Source organism: Phacochoerus africanus, chromosome 12 (assembly GCF_016906955.1).
Source record: "Phacochoerus africanus isolate WHEZ1 chromosome 12, ROS_Pafr_v1, whole genome shotgun sequence".
Taxonomy (NCBI): Eukaryota; Metazoa; Chordata; class Mammalia; order Artiodactyla; family Suidae; genus Phacochoerus; species Phacochoerus africanus.
Genome location: NC_062555.1, coordinates 56,321,797 through 56,342,440, shown reverse-complemented (window position 1 = coordinate 56,342,440; position 20,644 = coordinate 56,321,797). Strand labels below are relative to the sequence as shown.

At 45.4% G+C, this 20,644-nt stretch overlaps 1 protein-coding gene across 11 annotated transcripts in view; it reads left to right on the top strand.

Annotated features, from left to right (window-relative positions):
- Positions 1 to 20,644, top strand: part of KIAA1217 (KIAA1217 ortholog) — a 460,197-nt gene that overhangs the window by 135,579 nt on the left and 303,974 nt on the right. For 2 of the 11 annotated variants that reach the window (XM_047755374.1, XM_047755375.1), the window contains exons 1-2: positions 26 to 508; positions 11,036 to 11,319. In XM_047755374.1, coding sequence (XP_047611330.1) covers positions 439 to 508; positions 11,036 to 11,319 — 354 coding nt within the window. In that variant the 5' untranslated portion in view covers positions 26 to 438. Of the gene's footprint in view, positions 1 to 11; positions 509 to 838; positions 860 to 11,035; positions 11,320 to 20,644 lie in introns of those variants that run through there. The other 9 variants (XM_047755386.1, XM_047755384.1, XM_047755385.1 and 6 more) reach the window with 9 other exon arrangements.

Sequence of the window (20,644 nt, the reverse complement as noted above, 5' to 3'; positions counted from 1 at the left end):
AAGCTCCCGCCGGCGATCCTGTGCAATGTTTTGCCTCCCTGGCTGCCGAGGCGCCGCGGCTTGCGGCGGGGGAAGCGGGCAGTGTGGGTCCCGGGCAGGAGCGCCCATCACCTGTTGGGGCCTCCAGGAGCGCGCGGCGCGGGGCTGGCCGGGGCATAACCCGCATTCCTCGGGGACCGGCCCCGCGGGCGGACGGACGGACGGACGGACGGACGCGGGGACGCGCGCGCTGGGACGCGGGAGGCCCGGCGCTGGAATGCAATCTTCCCCAGCGAGAGAGACTTTGCACCGGAGTGGAGAATAGTTTGGGGTGGGGTTTCGCACCGTCCCCTCCTCCCCACCCCCGGGCCCCCTTCCAGGCGCTTTCTGGAAGCCTTTTCAGAACTGCGCTCTGAAGTTTAAAAACCAGCGAGGAGCTTGGGCCGTAGGGCAGGGACAATGGAGGAAAATGAAAGCCAGAAATGTGAGCCGAGCCTTCCTTACTCAGCAGACAGCAGACAGATGCAGGGTAAGTAACAGGCTCATTCAAAGATGGAGTTACGGTTCCGCGTGTCCCTCGCCGCGGGCTGCTGCTTTTTATAACTGGAGACTGGGCGCCTGGCAAAGAAAAGGCGGATTTCTTGGGGGGGGGGTGCGTTTTCCACACTGAGTGGAGAGCTGTGAGCTAGACTTTATCTCTGGCAGGATTTTCTTAAGCAGCAAAAGAAGTGGCGGGGTGATGTCACATTTGTAGCCCAGTAAGCAGTCACTACGTGCTGGATCTCCAGGCAGTGACAAATAGATCGCTAAAAGCGGCTTTTCCTAACCACTGCTCCCCAGCCAAGAAAGAGAGGAGCCCTTTCTGGGAAGCTCTCTCTAGGTAGGCAGCACTTCCACCCATTGGTTGGGGGGTTCCATGAAGTAGATGCTTGCCGGATGCAAGTTTTGGCGTATTTGAGAGTTAAATGGCAGAGTTTGGGGGCGTTTTATTTTCCAGATCAGAACAGCAGGGGAGCACTTGTCCGTGTGCGGAATAGATGGAACTCTGCAATTTTTTGTACGCTTTAATGCAAAAGTTGGGAGCTGTTAGACAGTTTTGCTAAATGTTCTCCCAGCAGTTTCCCTTTAATTGTGTTTATAATAGGCTTGTCTTTTCCGTAGGGAATTTCCAGAAGCTTGTGTTGTTCCGAAGAAATTTTGCAGTGGGGTTGGGTGGAGAAAGGACCTCTCTGCCCTCTGGTGTCCCTCGTCTATGCTCCCAGAGCTGATCCTGCGGTAGCACAGAGGCAGCATGTTCGGAGACCACACCGTCCAGAACCCCCAGCCCCCACCCTCCCCCAGGTTCATCCAGGGGACGATTAAGTAACTGCTTGTGGGGCTGCAGCGCGGGTGCGTGGGAGTAGTGACTATACACAGGGGGAAAGGTGTGTGTGTGTGTGTGTGTTAAAAAGGTGAAAGGGAAGTAACAAATGAGTCATCCGCACTGAAAATGCAAAAGTAAGCCAGACAGAAGAAAATGCAATTAGAAGAGATAGAAATGCTCCCCCCTTCTCCCCCCGCCCCCAGGGAAATGCAGGAAACCTTAAGACAAGTAAACCCTGGAGTAAGTCCTCTTTGAGTGGTCATCTGGGTGGCTGTGTTTGTGCTTCCAAAGCAGAGCACTCTCCTGGAGGGCTCCTGGTCAATGGGGCTCCCTCCCTTCCTTTTCTCCTCTTCTTTGATAGACAGAATCCTACAGCAGGAACTCAGCCTCTGCACTTCTGCTGAACTAAATGACTCAGAATCCAGAGGGGCAGTTAGAGTGGAACCGATTTGAGAAACAACTTTCAAACAACCACAGCAATTCAGAGATACTCAGAGGCTGGAGATGGTCAGACTGAGCGAGTGGGATCACTTTCTTCATTCGTTCAATGAATATTGAGCATCTGTTATGTAGGAGTGGCTGTTTTAGCTGCTGGGGATTCAGCAGTGAACAAAGCAGACTAAAAATACTTTCTTTCATTGAATTTATAATTCTAAGGGCCAAGTTTGGGGGGAAGGGGCGTGGTAGAGAGAGACAGTGAACAAATACATGAAACAGCATGTTAGATGAGAGAGTTGCCAGATTTGGCAAATAAAAATACAGGATGCCCAGTTAAGTTTGAATTTCAGATAAGCAACAAATAAATTTTTTCAGTGTAAGTATATCTCATGCAGTATTTGGGATATACTTATGCTAAAGAATTATGCGTTATTTATCTGAAATCTAAATTTAACTGGATGTCTTGTCTTTTATGAAGCAACCCTATTAGATGGAAATAAGGCTGTGGGGAAGAATAAGGCAGGGAAAGGGAAGAGGGAATGTGGGGAGGGGGTGGGGGTGAGACTATAGTAGGTGTATGAGGGAGAGCCTTGTGCTGTTTGAACAAACGTCCTAAAGAGGTGAGGGAGGGAACAGAAAAGGCATTTTCAAAGAACAGCATCGGGAAAGGATGGGAAGAAAAGAGGATAAGAGGTAATTCTAGGCCAGATCAGAAAGGGCCTGTGAAGCTAAGGGTAAGGACTTGGGCTTATTTCAAGGGAGGAGGGAGCTGCTGGCAGGTCTGACTGGTCTTATAACGGGTAAATCCTGGGTGCTGTACTGAGAATTACCCGAATGGGGGTGAGGGACGGGCAGGAAGCCCCGGTAGGAGGCTTCCACACACAGTCAGTACACCAAGCTCTAGCTTGGACCAGTGGGTAGTAAGCAGGTAGTGATGAGAAGGCAGATTCTAGCTGTATATTGAAGATAAAGACCAAACAGCTTTCCCAAGGGATTGGATTGGGGATATGAGAGACAGAGGAGCCAGAGAGAATTTTGAAAATTTTGGTCTGTGCATTTGGAAGAATGGAATTGTCTTTTTCCTCTAGGGGACAGCGTTTGAGAGGAGCAGCTCAGAGGGTGTTTGTGGCTTGGGAAGTGAGTAGAGAGCAGGAAAGGTCTTGGCTATGGTGGGATGGAGAAGCTTATCGGGCTTCCAGGTGGAGAGGTGGATTGCGATTTGGGTGTTCCTGGCCGGGACTGCGAGGGGGTTGGAGATTGAAAGATGGTCTAGGATGGGTCCATGTGCCCCAGGGAAAAGTTTCGGAGATGTGCCCTTGGGCACGTCAGCATTTAGGGGTCAAGGAGACTGGAAGGGGTGGCCGGAGAGATTGTGAAAGGGGACCAGGAATCCAGGTTAGATTTCTAAGCACCCGTTGAGTCCTGGGTGAAAAGGATGCTGTGAAGGAGTGTGGCATCACCTGCGGTTCTTTGACGCGAGAGAGGATCACACGAGGAAGGCCAGGGCTCAGATGCTCACATCACCCGTGATACCACCTGCCCATTCCCATCATGGTGCTATTGATGGATCGAATTTGGCATCATAACACCGGTGACAAGGTAGTGTTCCAGGGCAAAGGACCCTGACGTCTTCTTTTCACGTTCCCAGCACCTATCAGAGCACCAGGCCTGAGACGGTGTTCAATAAATATGTGCTGAACAAAAGGCTAATTATACCCCCCCAGGGCCTTGATTTTATCAGTCTACTCTAGATAAGGATCCCTTGGGTGATGGTGTAACTTGTTCAAACCGAGACACTTTGAGAGAGAAAGGGAATGCTATAAATAATTTCGCTGGGACAACAGCTGTAACCCAGAACTGTTTGGGCAAACTGAGCATATGGTCACCTCGAGAATAACTCTGATTAATGAGGCTCCCAGGGCGGAATAGCGGAACAGAGAGCTACTAGGTAATAACAGCGTGAAAGGGTACTTTGAAACACAGAATGGTACTTAGTAATTATTGATCGAGTTTGAATCTCACTGTCTTGCTACTTTTGAAGGCCAGGGGCTCCTCAGAGTGGTCCGGCGAGTTTCTTGGGATGCCTTTATCTGCCCACAGCAGCCCTGAGGTGTCTGCTTTTGCTCTGGCCCCTAAGGTCTTGAAACCCTTGTGCAGGTGAAGTGCAGTCCGCCACATGCTTGCCTCCAGCACGCTTGACTCCCAGGTGTCCAATGAAACTAGTCCTCATTATGGCCGTGATCATTTCACAATATCAAAGCATATCAAATTGATAACATTGTACACCTTAAACTCAGAGTTTTATGTCAATTTTATCTCAGTGAAGCTGGGAGAAAAATACGACTGGCAACGCCACACAGTGGGGCAAGCTTGGGGTCATGAATATTTTGGTCTTTGGTACAAAGTCTCCCCTAAAATTGCCCCATCGGTTTCTGTCCCTCATCCTGCTTTACCCTCCAGAGCAGTTATCATGATGTGACATTTATATGACCTCTTATTTGTCCATGGTCTACCTCCCTCATTGTCACGTGGAGCCTCTGTGAAGGGAGGGAATGACATGTGTGTCTGTCTTGATCACCACCTGACTACTTCTCCTAACTCCTTTCAGGGCATGGAGCAGGCACTCCATAAATATTTGCACAAGTGAATCAGTCAATCAGTCAATCAATAATCAATCAGTCATTGAGACAAGAACGCTCTTCTGGGGAGGAGAGAGGCTGTTGCTATGTTGTCCAAAATCTCTCCCAGAAACCTTCGCTGTTATTTACTTTTGTTTTTTAGAGGACTGTACAGGATGGTCTAGTTTCTACTGGGATTTCTGTGCCAATTTGTCTCTGGCGGTGAGCTTTATGATCTTACCAAGGGAGCTGGAAAACTGAGGAACTCTGTGGGCCCCCCAACAGAATATGTGACACATAGGACTCACACAACCTGGTTGCTATAACAACCCCCTCATGTCTGGGGTTTTGCAGAATCAAGGTACAGTTTTTTGAACACAGTGGGATGTGAATGTTCCCGGCCGGGTGGATCTGCTGGGTGGTTTACCTCCAGGTGGCCCTGGGTGGGATCCAGGTTCCTTCTGTCTGGTTATGTCCCCATTCCCCTCCGTCTTGGAAGCGTCTGCTGGAGCTTTTCCATGTAATCAGCCAAAGGGGAAAGAGAAAGGGCATGCAAGATTACTGAGGAGGTCAGGGGCCAGGACAAAAGGTGGCCCACATCACCTCTGTACAGATGGCATTGACCAGAACTAGTACAAGGTCCCAACTAGACCAAGAGGACTGGAGAATGTGTGCACACACAGGAGCAGGTTATGGTTAGAAAACACACACAGACCACGGTTGCTACCAGAGTAGGTCCAGAGAGGTCGTACGGCCAGGTGAAATGGCAACTCTCCACCATGATCCAAAGCAAGGAGCATCTTGGCATGATTTAAAAAGCAATACCTAGCGTTCCCATTGTGGCTTAGTGGGTTAAGAACCTGACATGGTGTCTGTGAGAATGCGGGTTCAATCCCTGGCCTCTCTCAGGGGCTTAAGGATCTGGCATTGCCGTTAACTGCAGCGTAGGTTGTGGATGCGGCTTGGACCTGGCATTGCTGTGGCTGTGATGTAGGCCAGCAGCTGTGGCTCCAATGGGACCCCTAGCCTGGGAACTTCCACATGCCTCTGGTATGGCCATAAAAAGAAAAAGGGAAAAAAAAAAAGTGACGCCTTAGGGACAGCTAAGCAGAAGCCACTCTGAAGCAGTGGGGGCTCCCTCCTTAGGAGGCCAGGGCCTGCCTAATCTGACCCAGGCATGTAATCTCAGAAAGCCTAGTTCCTGGCGAGAGCAGGTGTGGAATGCCCAAATGATGCAAGGTTCAGGTCCCGGGCTGCAGGTCAGCTGACCCAGCCAGGCAACGTGACCAGTGGCTGAGAAGTCAGCCTGGGCAGCTCCTGCCGTCCCCTGCCTGCAGGATGATCCGAGGGGTGGGCTCTCTCTGTGATGACCCATCTTCCATAATCTTCTGCCCCCACTTTCTACTTTTCCTTTCCAGACGTCTCCATCCCCAGCCAGGAAGCCCTTTGAACCTCAGAAGACTCTTGGGCACTTCTGCCCTTTTCATCCCATTCTCTGGGGGATGTTTGGAGGAGCTGTTCTCCTCTGGAAGCTCCATTGCTGCTCTTTGCCCTGCTGGAAATGGGCTGCCGGAGGAGTGGCCCTGGGCCGGGCAGAGGCTGGGAGGGGCAGGAAGGGAAAAGTGGAAGCCTTGTCTTCACACTGCAGCTTCATTATTTGTTGGACACGGATCCCCGGAATAGCCAACAGGCAGACACACCCAGATGTCAGTGTTAGCACCAAAGTGCATTCCAGCCAAGGGACAGAAGTGTGTTTCTGTTTCCAGGCCTCGGACAGTCTGTTCCTGTGGACGGGGTGGAACTGGCAGGGCTCGGGACCTCTGACTCCATGACTGTGGCCTTGTGACAGAACATCCTTTGCTGCTCCCCCTTTGTTTCCTCCTCTGCTGAAAGATGGCTTTTTCCCCAAACAACTGGAATTGGGAGCGCAGTCCCTCCTCCCTCGGGCGTGGGAGTTGGTAGCTTCCAAGAACGGAGTCTCACAGAGAAAAAGACTCCAGTGACCAAGAGGCTTTGTGGGGAAACGGCCCTTGGTTGTTGTGGGCCCCCTAAAAGTGGAGCAGGTACCGGTGGTGGGGGTGCTCCCAGGGAAACTGAATGTCGGCCCAGGGCTGTGCATTGAGCCGCTGGTGCATTAGCCCTTGCTCTGTTTGCTGCTGTCCTCCAGATCATGTTAAACCTCACTGAGCGACTGGAGACACTTTAGAAGAACCCAGAAGACAGAAAAAATGGACAAGGAACTTAAGATTGACTTGAGCTTCTTAGGGCAAAGCGTTAGAAAGGCTGGGGGGTTAGAGGGTCAGTAAGCTGGGACTGCTCCAAAGTGAAAATTGACAGATGGACTCTGACCTCCAGCCCCCCCCTCCCCCCGCCCCGACTCCTTTTCCTATTTATTTATTTTTGTTTGGTTTGGTTTTTATTTGTTTTTAATTAATGTACAGTTGATTTACAGTGTTCTGTCAATTTCTTCTGTATGGCCTCCTTTCCCAGTTTATTTCAAAGAACGTGGAAAACTCTTTTCCTTCTCCAAGGGGCTGCTCATCTGGCTCTTTTGAACTCTTCTGAGAATCCTTAGATGAAACAGAATAGCTCTTGTGAGTCTTTGTGGTGACAGAAGGCAGAATGAAACTTTCTGCCCTTGTTGGTGGTTGAAGAGCCTGAGTGTTTATCCTTATGGGTGGAGGTGGTGTTTATGTGTTAGGCCTGTGTGGAGGAATCACCTTCCCTGAGATCCATCCTGCTAATTCATCTAGCTATTCTGGATAACTTTTAAAATATATTATTTTCACGATGTCAAAAGTGATCTTAAAAATTCATTTAGAAGTCAACAGGGATCTATCAAGTATACACCAATTTCGGCTAATACAAAAGCCGTATGTACACACTCACTCAAAACGTTAAGGCTTTATCTTTAAAGCGGCTTGGACCTGATGTTCCGATCGTGGCTTAGCAGTTAGTGAACCTGACTAGCATCCACAAGGACACGGGTTCAATCCCTGGCCTCACTCAGTGGGTTAAGGATCCAGCATTGCTGAGTGCTGTGGTGTAGGTTGCAGACACGCCTTGGATCCCGAGTTGCTGTGGCTGTGGTGTAGGCCGGCAGCTGCAGCTCCAATTGGACCCCGAGCCTGGGAACCTCCATATGCCACAGGCACGGCCCTAAAAGATAAAAAGACCAAAAAAGAAAGAAAGAAAAATAAATCTTAAAAAAAAAAGTTAAGGCTAAACCTCTTCAGATTGCCCACATATTTACCAACCCGACATATGGCATTTTCTGCATCTGCCTTTATTCGGTAGGTCCTGTTACATCTGTGTCATTAGAGAAGAGACCACAAAAAAAAAAAAGGGAGCCATCATGTGAGCCCATGGAATGAGAAGATAAACTAAATAAATGGGATTATAGTTAATCTCCCCATACCCCCTCCCAACTCAAAGGTATTTATTTATTGGATGCTTACGAATGACTACCATGGGCTGGGTGCTAAGGGGCTTTCAAAAGAAACAGAACTATTAGAGTAAATAGTCAGGTTCTCTTCTCACAGTTTTCTTATTGATCCTGCAATGTCCGTAGCACAGGTCATATTATTGACCTTTCTGCTCTGTAGGTGGGAAATCATGAGAGATGCTAGATGTCTTGGCTGAAACCACATGTAGAGTAAGGAGTGGGGGAGGGCCTGGTACTCAGGGCTTCTAATTCCTCCTGCCATCCCCTCTCCCACCTAAAAAATACTTCATTCAACAATTGTCCAAAAAAAAAAAAAGAGTTCCCGTCATGGCACAATGGTTAACAAATCCGACTAGGAACCATGAGGGTGTGGGTTCGATCCCTGGCCTTGCTCAGTGGGTTAAGGATCTGGCGTTGCGGTGAGCTGTGGTGTAGGCCGTAGAGGCAGCTCGGATCCCACGTTGCTGTGGCTCTGGTGTAGGCCGGTGGCTACACCAGATTCGACCCCTAGCCTGGGAACCTCCATGTGCCATGGGAGTGGCCCTAGAAAAAGGCAAAAAGAGAAAGAAAAAATTGTGTATCACTTGAGGGGCTCCCACCGTCAAAGTGATCTTCAGTGGAAGACGCCTCATGATTTGAGGAAAAGGGAATGATTTCCACCTATTCTTCCAGATCCCAGTTTTTAGTTCCATTATCTCAGGAGTGATTTGTGCCTAATTTTAATACTGGGTTCTGGAATCTTTTTATTTCTTTGTCTTTCAGTATCTTTTTAACCAGTAGTTGCTTCTTCTTCCCCCTTTTACACACACTGCTGAAACTAATGAAAAGTAGAAAGAACTAATTGGGCTATTTTTTCCTTCCCTTTCCTCATCAGTGTCTGATGGAGATGCTATAATTATCCATGTAATGAGAAGTGAAGGGTAAACAAGAAGAATTATTCCCAGAACATGCGTTGAGCAGTGAAAAACTGGAGCAGGAAAACGAGCCCAAGATGACAGTATTTTCTGTGTCTAACCAACGGGTGTTGTACCAGCAGTTCTAGGCACAGATGTTTCTAGGTAAAGAAGAGGGAACCTCTGTTGGTGGCATTGCTTTTAGAGGAGTTAGTTTCTGTGTAAACTCTGGACCAGACACCTGTTGATTTGCATCCCTGGCATGAGGATTTAATTCTCTGAGACTCAACTCTAGAACTCTTTCATGTTGGGCCCATTTTCTGCACTTTTACAGATAAATAGTAGATATGCTCTTACATTGGAAATTTATTTTTTAAAAATAATTTAGATTTACAAGATTTTGAGCTAGAAGACTCTTTGTTTATCTAATACCAGTCTGACCATCCCCATTGTATTAATGAAGACATCAGGGCTGGGAGAGGTTGAATAGTTTGTCCTCAGTCTAGGATTAAAGGCAGGGCTCTTTTCCTAGGGAATTCCATGAACAAGCATACCTTATCCTGCCTACACCTGTTATAGTGTAGAAGGACTGCTCTCCATGAAGAGAACCTGCAAACCTTTTTTTTTTTTTTCTGCTTTTTAGGGCTGCACGTGCAGCGTATGAAAGTTCCCAGGCTAGGGATTAAATCGGAGTGGCAGCTGCCAGCCTATGCCACAGCCACAGCAATGCAGGATCTGAGACTTGTCTGTGACCTACACCTCAGCTCGTGGCAACCCTGGATCCTTAACCCACTGATCGAGGCTGGGGATTGAACCCGCATCCTCATGGATACTATGTCAAGTTCTTAACCCGCTGAGCCACAGAAGGAACTCAGAGAACCTACAAACATCTGAAGTGCTTCAGAATGCTTATTATTTTCTCTTCCTGTTCAGGTTTTGGGTTTGGTGTTTGTTTTGGGGTTGGGGTTCTTTTTTCCCTACTCCACTTGCCAACCATGGAGAGCGAGGGGAGAGTCCCTAGCACTGTTGTGCACTGAAGCACCATTGCCTGCCCCAGTTGCTCACTTTCTTCTTAGCAGGAGTCACTGGTCCCTCCAGGACCAGGTCAGAGGTCAAGACCTTCCAAATGCACCGTATCTCTTCCCTTTTCATTAAATTTTCAGATACAGTCCAACTTCAAGTAAAATGCATCTGAGCCTTTACTTTACACCCCTTGATTAATACCTCTAATAATATTCTTCTGCTTGCTTGATTTATTATAATCGGGAGAAATAGAATTTTCAAGCGGTTCGTATGTTAATAATTATAATAGCTACTTTTGGTCTTGGAGATAAAACACGTGTTTCAGAAACCACCTTCAGAATATAAAATTATAAAAACAATCCCATTCTCTGGGTGAAACTGTATTTAAACTTAACGAAATAATCAGGAGTTCCCGTCATGGTGCAGCGGAAACGAATCTGATTAGGAACCGTGAGGTTGCGGGTTTGATCCTTGGCCTTGCTCAGTGGGTTAAGGACCCGGTGTTGCCGTGAGCTGTGGTGTAGGTTGCAGAGGCGGCTTGGATCTGGCATTACTGTGGTGGGGGCTAGGGTGGCAGCTATAGCTGTGATTAGACCCCTAGCCTGGGAACCTCCATATGCTACAGGTGAGGCCCTAAAAAGACAAAAGACAAAAAAAAAAAAAAGAAAAGAAAAGAAAGAAAGAAACAGAATCACTGAGGCTTACTTTTCTATTACAGACAAAGGTAAAGGGTAACCCAGTGCCTACAAACTAGTCTGACCAGGTGTTCTTGTTTTGAATAACCTCAGGGAAAGTCAGAAATTGTGGCATTTTTACTGCAACATCTTTATTTCTAAAGGACAGTTCTTTGGCTTTTTTGGCTTTTCTTTCCTGGCCACCCCAAGGCATATGGAGTTCCCAGACCAGGGATCAGATCCAAGCTGCAGTTGTGACCTTTGCTGCAATGGTGGTAGCTCTGGATCCTTTAACCCATTGTGCTCGGCCGGGAAGCAAACCTGCGTCCTAGTGCTTCAGAGACGCCAGTGATCCTGTTGTGCCACAGCGGGAATTCATCTAAACAGCAGTTTTTCACATTTATTTTGATTGTCGGTTCCCTCCCCCTCTTCTTACACACACACACACACACACACACACACACACACTCACACACTCACGCAATCTGCTAAGTTACATTCATACATCAGCAGCTGCCACAGACCCTCTTGGTGTTCCGTAAATGAGATTTCTAGTGTGAAATCATTCATTGTGAACTATATATATTTTTTTCGTTTTTCAGAACAAGGAAAAAGCAATCTGCAGGTCACATCCCTAGAAGATGCAGAATGTCGCAGAACCAAGGAACGCCTTTCTAATGGGAACAGTCGTGTGTCAGCTTCCAAATCTTCTCGCAACCTCCCAAGGAGACACACTCTAGGTGGGCCTCGAAGTTCCAAAGAAATACTGGGAATGCAAACATCGGAGATGGACAGGAAGAGAGAGGCTTTCCTGGAACATCTCAAGCAGAAATATCCCCATCATGCCACCGCCATCATGGGCCACCAGGAGAGGCTGAGAGACCAGGTACGAACATGCTGCCACCTCCCTCTGCAGAGCTCATTCGTGTTTTGTTTTGTTTTTTCCCTCTTCGTCCGGTTTTATTGAGATATACTTGACATGCAGTGCTATACATTTAAGGTATACAGCACAATGGTTTGACTTAGGTTCGCCATGAAATGAATTTCACGAGAAATTTAGTGAACACCCGGCGTCGCATGTGGATACAACATTCAGGAAATAGAAGAAAAAATTTTTTTTCCTTGTGATGAGAACTCTTAGGGTTTGCTCTCGTAACAGCTTTGCCTATGTAACATACAGCCGTGATAGTATATTTGTCATTTTCATTTTATAGCCCTAGTATTTATTTATCTTATAACTGGAACTTTGTACCTTTTGACTGCCTTCATTGGGTTCTGTCTCGCCGGGCAAGAATTTGTTCTTTAATGAACACGAGGGAAGGCAAAATGACTTTCAGCCCAGAGGGTTAAACATAGTTGAGTGGACTGTGCCCACCACTGGACTGTCCCAGATCTCTTTGGGGACTTGGCGGCGGCAGTGGGGAGGCGGATTGCAGAAGAGTTTTAATCTGAAGGCTCTGCTCTCTTTCCCAACAACAGTAAGAGACTAGGAGGCAAGAGAAGAGAGCCCAGAGGTAGGCAGTGCCCCTAAAAGTGAGTCCCGCAGTCAACCACAGGTACATCCGCAGGGCAGGCCACGCAGGAGTATCAGCTGGCTGAGTAAAGCATAGCACCAACTCAGGGACACCCTGACAGCACTGAGTGCTGAGCACAGTGAATGAATGAGGGAACGAGGGAATGAATGAATGAATACGTAAATACAGGCAGTAAAGAGCACAGAGGCAAAGACTTGTGATAAACCCCTTTTCCTTAAAAAGCTGACATTAGGGTTTTGTTTTCTGCCCTTTCCTCTTCTTTTTAAATCGCAGATGTTTTTCTTTTGCACACTTGGCTTTCTGCTGTCATCAGCTACCTGTTTTCCCAGCTTATCTCAACAGCCACACAGATATCACCCATCTGTGTCTTGGGATGTTTTTGTTTCCTGGCTCTTACTTTTTAGCAGAGGGCCCAGGTTTGGGGGGCCGGCCTCTTCCCCAGCCCTCCCAGGAGGGAGACCGAGGTAAAAGGAAGCAAGGCCCGCTGAGCGATACCCGTGGTCCAGGAGGGGGGCAGGCATTTGGGGTTTGGATGCTCTAGGTAGGAGAGAGAGAGATAAGCTCAGTTTTAAGACTGCTCTCCTGCCAGTTATTTAGGTACAAAAGGGATGTGTGACTATGTCAGCTTTTGATCATCCATGAGTTTGGCCCCGGCCTGAATAATTTAAATCTATACTTTATCCTCAGTCTCATTTGCCCCTTTATATGGAACCCTCTCTTCTATTAAATCTTTATCCGCGTGCCTAAAAATGTTAAATACGTCTTATGAACTGGATGTTGACAAGTTCCACATTGCCAAGAGGCAGAGGCCCAGAAGAAGAGAGGAAAAAAAAACAGGAACGTGGGTTGATACAGAGAGGAGAAGCAGATGAATTCTAAAGTAATTAAAAAAAAAAAAAAAAGATGGCTATCTTTATTTTAAGCGTCTGTAGAAAATACATCTATTTTCTTTTATTTCTGTTTATTTATTACCTTCCACCGCCAGTTTTATCGAGATATAACTGATGTATATTTAAAAATACCCCTATTTTCTATTGATAGTTTGTTTTCTATTGATAGCTGGGTCACTCTCCATTTGGTTAATGGAACTTGTGCCTCTCTCTGTGCCATAATTCATGAGGTACCGTCCTTTACCCACTGTGGTTCAGACTGAGAAGACTCAGGCTGGTTTTGAGTATACAGTTTGCTAAGGAAAAGGTGGGGTTTGAATCCAGTTAAGTCTGAATCCTTGTTTATTCTTCTGTTCCATAAGCTGAAGATCATTGCCTATAGAGCAGATAGCATGGTCTATATGGAGTGTAAGGGACATGGGGTGTGTGTGTGTGTGTGTGTGTGTGTGTGTGTGTAACTATAAGGACAGGGTGAAGGAGGCTAGAAGGTTGATTATGTGTCAAGTGAAGAAGGTGATTATATTTTTTTACAGTTAAAATGTATTATTTTGCTGAGACATACAGAAATTAGTGCATCCAAATGGTATATTTTCCATTTTAAAAAATATCAACAATTACTGTAGCCTGCTACTATGATCATAATAGCTTTGGGTGAAACTATGACATGGAGAGTCTCAATCTAACCAGAACGTCGTAAAGGGCGATGGTGTCAGCACACCAGGAATAATCAGTGTGGCTGAGTGGCCTCAAGCTTCAGCTTCCTGGCACTTACCTCTCCACCATAATGTGGTCTGGCGGTGGCAGGTCGGCTGCTCCTTTGCTGAGTAATTTGGAATGAATTCCTGTGTGTTACACGCTGACCATCCACAAGAGGACAGATTTTTCTTTTCTTTTTTCTTTCTTTTTTTTTTTTTGTCTTTTTGCTATTTCTTTGGGCTGCTCCCGCGGCATATGGAGGTTCCCCGGCTAGGGGTCGAATCGGAGCTGTAGCCACCAGCCTACGCCAGAGCCACAGCAACGCGGGATCCAAGCCGCGTCTGCGACCCACACCACAGCTCACGGCAACGCTGGATCGTTAACCCACTGAGCAAGGGCAGGGACCGAACCCGCAACCTCATGGTTCTTAGTCGGATTTGTTAACCACTGCGCCACGACGGGAACTCCAGGAGGACAGATTTTGATATGTGGATCTGGGTATACATTTTTCCTTCTGCTGCAGTGTTGCAAAGGAACCCTAATCATCATTGTAAACATTAGAAATAAGCTTAGGAGATGAGGTGTTCCTGTCGTGGCGCAGCAGAAATGAATCCGACTAGGAACCGTGAGGTTGCGGGTTCGATCCCTGGCTTCACTCGGTGGGTTAAAGGATCCGGAGTTGCCGTGAGCTGTGGTGTAGGTCAAAGATGCGGCTTGGATCTGGCATTGCTGTGGCTGTGGTACAGGCCGGCAGCTGTAGCTCAGATTCGACCCCCAGCCTGGGAACCTCCATGTGCTGCAGGTGCAGCCCTAAAAAGCAGTAAATAAATAAATAAATAAAAGCTTAGATATGATTGAGGAACTACCTAGAGATAGTGCTTCACCTGTCTTTTTCATTCTTCTCCTACCTCCCACTTCCTCCTCCCTGATCTCTTCTCCACAACACCCTTTGTTCCTCCCTGACCTTCTGACAAAGAATTATTCCAGCCTTCCTTCCCAGGAAGATCACATGACCAGCGTAAGGCGGCATGCAGATAACACAAGTTTGATGCATTTTCCAGATATGGTGGTTCTAAATGCCACATACTCCTCTGGTGGCTGTTTTCTTGGTTGCTTCCCAGAAAAATGGCTCTAGTGAGAAGAGTGCCCATGAGAGAAATGAAGAGTAAATGATGAAAATGCTGTATCCAGCCCTTGACATGATCTATCTTGGTACTAAGGAATCCAGGTTCTGACTCCTTGCTATGAAATGTAAGGAGAATTAGAGTGTGCCTTATGTTCTGAGATATGAATTCAAACCCTTGGAAGATTCATGGCTGAAAACTAGTATTTGAGTCTTTGAAAATAAGTCTGTCAAGAATTTTCTTCCTTCTAAATTCCTGAAAAGCAAAAGGATTGCCTTTACTCTCTTCTACTGTCTTCAGAAAATGCAGATGACGCTATTGCAGCATCATGCTTATCTGCATAACATAGATGGGATCTCTATTAACGCCCAGCATACTTGCGTGGGGCAATTAGGCTGTGAACCTGCATCGCCTGGCAGCTAAGGGCTTGGCTCTGCGGTCAGGTAGGACTGGCTTGGAGACCAGTCAGCATATGCTTGTTGTAGGGTTTAGAGCCCATGACTTAATCTTTCTCTGTTTCAGTTACCTCACTGGTCAAAGGAAAATAATACCTATGTCCCAGAGGACTGAGAAAAAAACACCTGTTTCAGTGGCAGCTCTTCTGATGTGTGGTGTCCAATAAAAAGCACCTCGGAGGCTCTTATTTTCAAATGAGTATTTGAAGTCCTTTCACTTTTCTATCAAAACCTATTTAACTACCTGAAGAAGTTAATTTTTCCCATCTTCAGAGCACAATGTGCTTATATTTCTGAAACTCACTTGTATTTTTCCTTCATTAAAAACATCACATTGGGATTTCTTTCACTTATTCTTCCCATGTATATTCATTTGGTACCTACCGTGGAAAAGGCATTGTGGGTAATACAGACGATGAGGCACAGCCCCTGCCTTTGTCAGTCACAGAAATAAGGCGTTTGTGGACAGAGACTAATCCTTCCAGATCCAGCCTCATGGTCACACCTTCTGAGCTGGCCTTGTACCACCTTTCGCTTCCTGTATTGCAGCACCGAATCATGCCTCTATTGTGCTTTTCTTTGTGTTCTCTTTCTCCCTCTTAGAACATGCTTTTGGAGGGCAAGAACCTTGTCGGATTCACCTTTGAAAAGTCAGCGATTAGGGGAGCACACAACCTACATGAGGCCTGATCAATTTTTGGCGAATGAGCAAACGAGTGAGAGAGTATTTCTAAAGCAGTTAGACTGTGGGAGGCACCCCGGTTTGGTACAGATGAGATGGGTGGGGAATCTAAGGATTAAGAGATGGATGGCAGTTTGGGTGGTCAGAAGGGACTGAGGCCAAAGAGCTGAGGAAGGCTAAGTAATTTCCCTCCGGGTGGAACCGAGGTCACAATTTCCCAAGTCTGTGGTCTCTGCATTTGTTATGGACCTTGGTGTTTGCTTCCTCTGCCTTTAATTTTTCTGAAGATTCAGTGACAAATTATGTAGCTCACAGAGTGTCAGGGTAATAGAGACCTCCCATTGCCATTTCTTTAAAAAGGTAAATTTTATTCCATTCCTGAGCATATGAGATAACCCTAGAAAGCAGATTTTTTTCTTTTCTTTTTTTCTTTTTTGGCCACACCCATGGCAAGGGGACGTTCCCGGGCCAGGGATCACATCCGAGCCACAGCCGTGACCTATACCACAGCTGCAGCAATGCCAGAACCTCAACCCACTGTGCCCCAGGGAGAAGGCCGCTGTATGTATTTCACATTGGTGTATACATTTCACATTGAAAGGAAGTTACTTTTTTGAAATAGCTCTGAGGTCAGAAAGGGCTGTAGTTCAGCCCTCTCTCACAGTCATGGTCACTGTGTCACTATACAGTTTGGAAGTGTGCTTCTTTCATGTCTTTACTAGGGAAGAAACAGAAGTCCAACTAGCCTCTCACCTGCAGAAGCTAACTCTCTGCTCCCTGTCTCAGAAACCCTTCCAGAAATAAATGTTCAATTCTTATTCCCAGATCCCCACAGAATTTCTGTTTAACTAACTAGGTATGGAGTACCTGCTTTGGGGTTAAAATTAGTTTATGTGTATTCTTATGTCTGTCTAATAAGGTCAAATCTTAGGAGGAAAGAGGAACACGGTTGGTCCTGTGTATCTGTGGGTTTCATATCCTTGGAGTCGACCAACTGCAGATAGAAAATATTTGGAAAGAAAAATTCCAGGAAGTTCCAAAAGCAAAACTTGCATTTGCTAAGTTCTGGCAACTATTTCTATAGCATTTCCATTGTAGTTACAGCTATTTCTATAGCATTTCTATTGCATTGGGTATTGTAAATGATCTAGAGATGATGTGCAGCCTGTGGGAGGATGTATATAGGTTATATGCTAATACTGTGCCATTGTATGTCAGGGACTTGAGCATCCTTGGGCTGTGGTTTCCAAGCAGGATCCTGGAACGAATCCTCTGTGGCTACCAAGGAGGACTGTACATCTTAACTTAAAAGTCAGTACAAAGAGTGAGAGAATTACAATTGGGAAAGGTTAAAACAAAGCGATAAAAACATGAACAATGAGACCATCCGAAATGGTCAGGAGGCATTTTGCCAGCATGTTGGTGTCAGAGTGCCCCTCCGGACTCCCTGCTGCCCCTCTTTTGTGTCTATGGAAATAGTAGTGAGCTGTTTTCTCAGAGCCTGGTGAGCCTGGCACCACTTAGCATTGCCTACTGCAGTCCAGTGTGTCTGGCACCTAAATGTTACTGGGCTGCCAACTGCGGAAGTGAAAACAAGGCAAATATCTATGGGTCTGTTTACTCATAAACATCTCAAGTTCTAGTTTATTTTAGTCTTTTTTTTAAACAACCGCTAAAGCACCGTATTCATTGGTAAAGAGCTGTATCATGGAACTTGGAACTGGAGGCTTTGGTTCAAGCTCATTATCCATTCCTCCACTCTGGAAAACAGTTTGGAGGTTCCTTAAAAAATTAAAAATAGAACTACCATATGACCCATCACTCCCACTCCTTGGCGTATATCTGGAAAAGACAACTCTAATTTGAAAAGATACATGCACTCCAATGTTCGTAGCAGCACTATTTGCGATAGCCAAGACATGGAAGCAACCTAAATGTCCATCAATGGGTGAATGGATAAAGAGGATGTGGTACACATATACAGTGGAATATTACTCAGCCATAAAAAAGAATGAAACATTACCATTTGCAGCAACGTGGATGGACCTAGAAATTATCATGTTAAGTGAAGTTAGTCAGACAAGGAAAGGCAAATATTATAATGATATCACTTATATGTGGAATCTCAAAAAATAATACAAATGAATCTATATATAGAATAGGAAAATAGACTCATAGGTATAGAAAATAAACTTATGGTTGCCAAACGGGAAAGAGGATCAGGGAGGGATAAATTAAAAGTATAGAATTAACAGGAGTTCCTACTGTAGTGTAGTGGGTTAAGGATCTGACTGCAGCAGCTTGGGTCTCTGGAGGCGTGGGTTCGGTTCCTGGCCCAAGAACTTCCATATTCCACAGGTGTGGCCAAAAATTTAAAAAAAAAAGAGAGAAGTATAGGATTAACAGATGCACAGTACCATATGTAAAATACATAAACAAGAAGGATTTACTCTATAGCACATAAAGCACAGGGAACTATATTCAGTACCCTGTGGTATAACCTATAATGGAAGAGAGTCTAAAATGTATACACACACACACACACACACACACACACACACACGAATAACTTTGCTGTTCACCTGAAACTAGTACAATATTATAAATCCACTATACTTCAATTTAAAAAAATTATCCATTCCCTTAACTAACATCTCCTTTTCAGGTGATATAGTATTGATTTTGTAAAAAATCGTGGAAAATTGCACAATTAAAGACAGAAGACAAGAGAAGTCTTAACTGCATTTGAATCAGAAGAGCGGATCTTAAGAGGCAAGCGCTCCTTCAAGGTGGTAGAATGAAGGCCTCCTGACTCCTGTTCCTTCATAACTCACTGAAAACAATGAAGGGTGTTAACAATGGAAAGAGAGAGGAAAGTAAATACTCCATTTAGCAAGAAACAAGGAAATCATCAGGACCCATGGAATGCTTTTATGGAGACCCGGTATACCCAGAATGTAGAAAGGGAAATCGTTTTTTGCTACCAACAATTTGTACGATCTTGACCTCACCTTCAATACAGGAAGCTTTTTGGATGAAAAGCAAAGTTCATAGATGAAAGGAGGCAGTGTAACCAGATCAAAATACTTCCAGTCACAGGAAGCCTGTGATTTAAAGAGCTGCACTGTGTGCCTCGGAGATGTTGAATGCCACCAACGGAAGAGTGAGGGTAACACGATTTTAGGGCAGAGCAAGTAGCATATTATTGTGGGGAGAGCATTTGATGTCACAAATCACAGACATAGGGGTGAGCTGCTCCCCTTCTGCGTGCAGGCTTTCAGTAGCTGGCTGGCTCCATTCAAATGGGATTTCTAGTAAGAAAGGAGCCAGTAGGAGATGTACACTTTAAAACTGCTGTATTAATCAGTGGGCTTGATTATGCTGCATAACAAGTAAACCCTGCAGGTTTTTTGGTGATATGACCCCAAAACATTTTCTTGCTCACACACAAAATCTGTTATTTGGGCATCTCTCTCTCTAGAGAAGCTGTCCTTGCAGTGACTGAGTGATTCAGGCTATATCTATCATGTGATGATGTCATCTCAACACTTGGATTCCAAGTCTCCATGACAGGGGAAGAGAGAGCCAGTGGTTCCCAACAGCCTCTTAAATATGTTGGCCCAGAAATGGCATCTGTCACTTCCGTCCACCATAGCATCTTGATTCTAGTACCTGCAAGGTTATTTGGTTTATCGAGATTTGGGCTCCAGATTTTGGCTATGGAATCTAGTTTAAGAAGGAAGTGCCCCCATTTTCTTGTATCAGCTTTCCCAAGTATAATGAAAGGCTTTATCACTTTTGTTGTATAGAGCACTTTATACCTCTCTGTATAATAGCATCAATCACATTTATATGTAATATCATTATAGTAACATATAGTTACTTCTTTTTTTACATTTTTATTGGAATGTAGTTGACCTACAATGTTATATTAATTTTGTTAATATAACAACGGTGTACAGCAAAGTGAATCAGTTATACATACACATTCTTTTTTGGGTTCTTTTCCCGTATAGGTTATTATAGAATATTGAGTAGGTTTCCCTGTACTACACAGTAGGTCCTTGTTAGTTATCGATTTTATACATAGTAGTATGTGTATGTTAATCCCAAACTCATAATTTATCCTTCCCTATCATGTTTCCCCTTTGGTAAGCGTAAATTTGCTTTCAAAATCTGTAAGTCTCTTTCTGTTTTGGAAACAAATTCTTTTGTTCCATTTTTTTTATTAGATTCCACAGATAAGTGATCTCATATCGCCATATTTATATCTACATATAGTAGTATCTTTTTTGAAAATCGAAGAGTAGTTGATGTACAATATTATATATGATAGGTATGTAGTACAGTGATGCACCATATTCAAAGGTTATACTCCAGGCATGGCTATGATAAAATATTGGCTATGTTCTCAGTGTTGTACAGTATAACCTTGCAGCTTCTCTTATCCATAGTGGTCTGTACCTCTTAATCCCCATGTGATCACATCTTTCAACTCAGTTTTGATGCGTAATTGTGTCGTAGCAGAACTTCGATCACCCTGGATGCCATGGAGCTTAGGGTATCTGTTTATACTTTGCGGAAAAGACGCAGTCCTTCTTCCACGTATGAAAAACTCCAAATGAATCCGCTTGTGTCTGTCACATTTGTCTTAACCCTGATCCACCTAGATATGTCCACGTGTTCAAAATTCACAAATATCCATCGAGATTCATGGATAGATATGTCAGTGAAACCTGGGAGGAAAGGCTAATTGGAGCTAACGACACACGAAGACCATAAACGGTTCAGTCAGTGGAGACCTGGGGCCAAGGTGAAGGTCTGCCGAA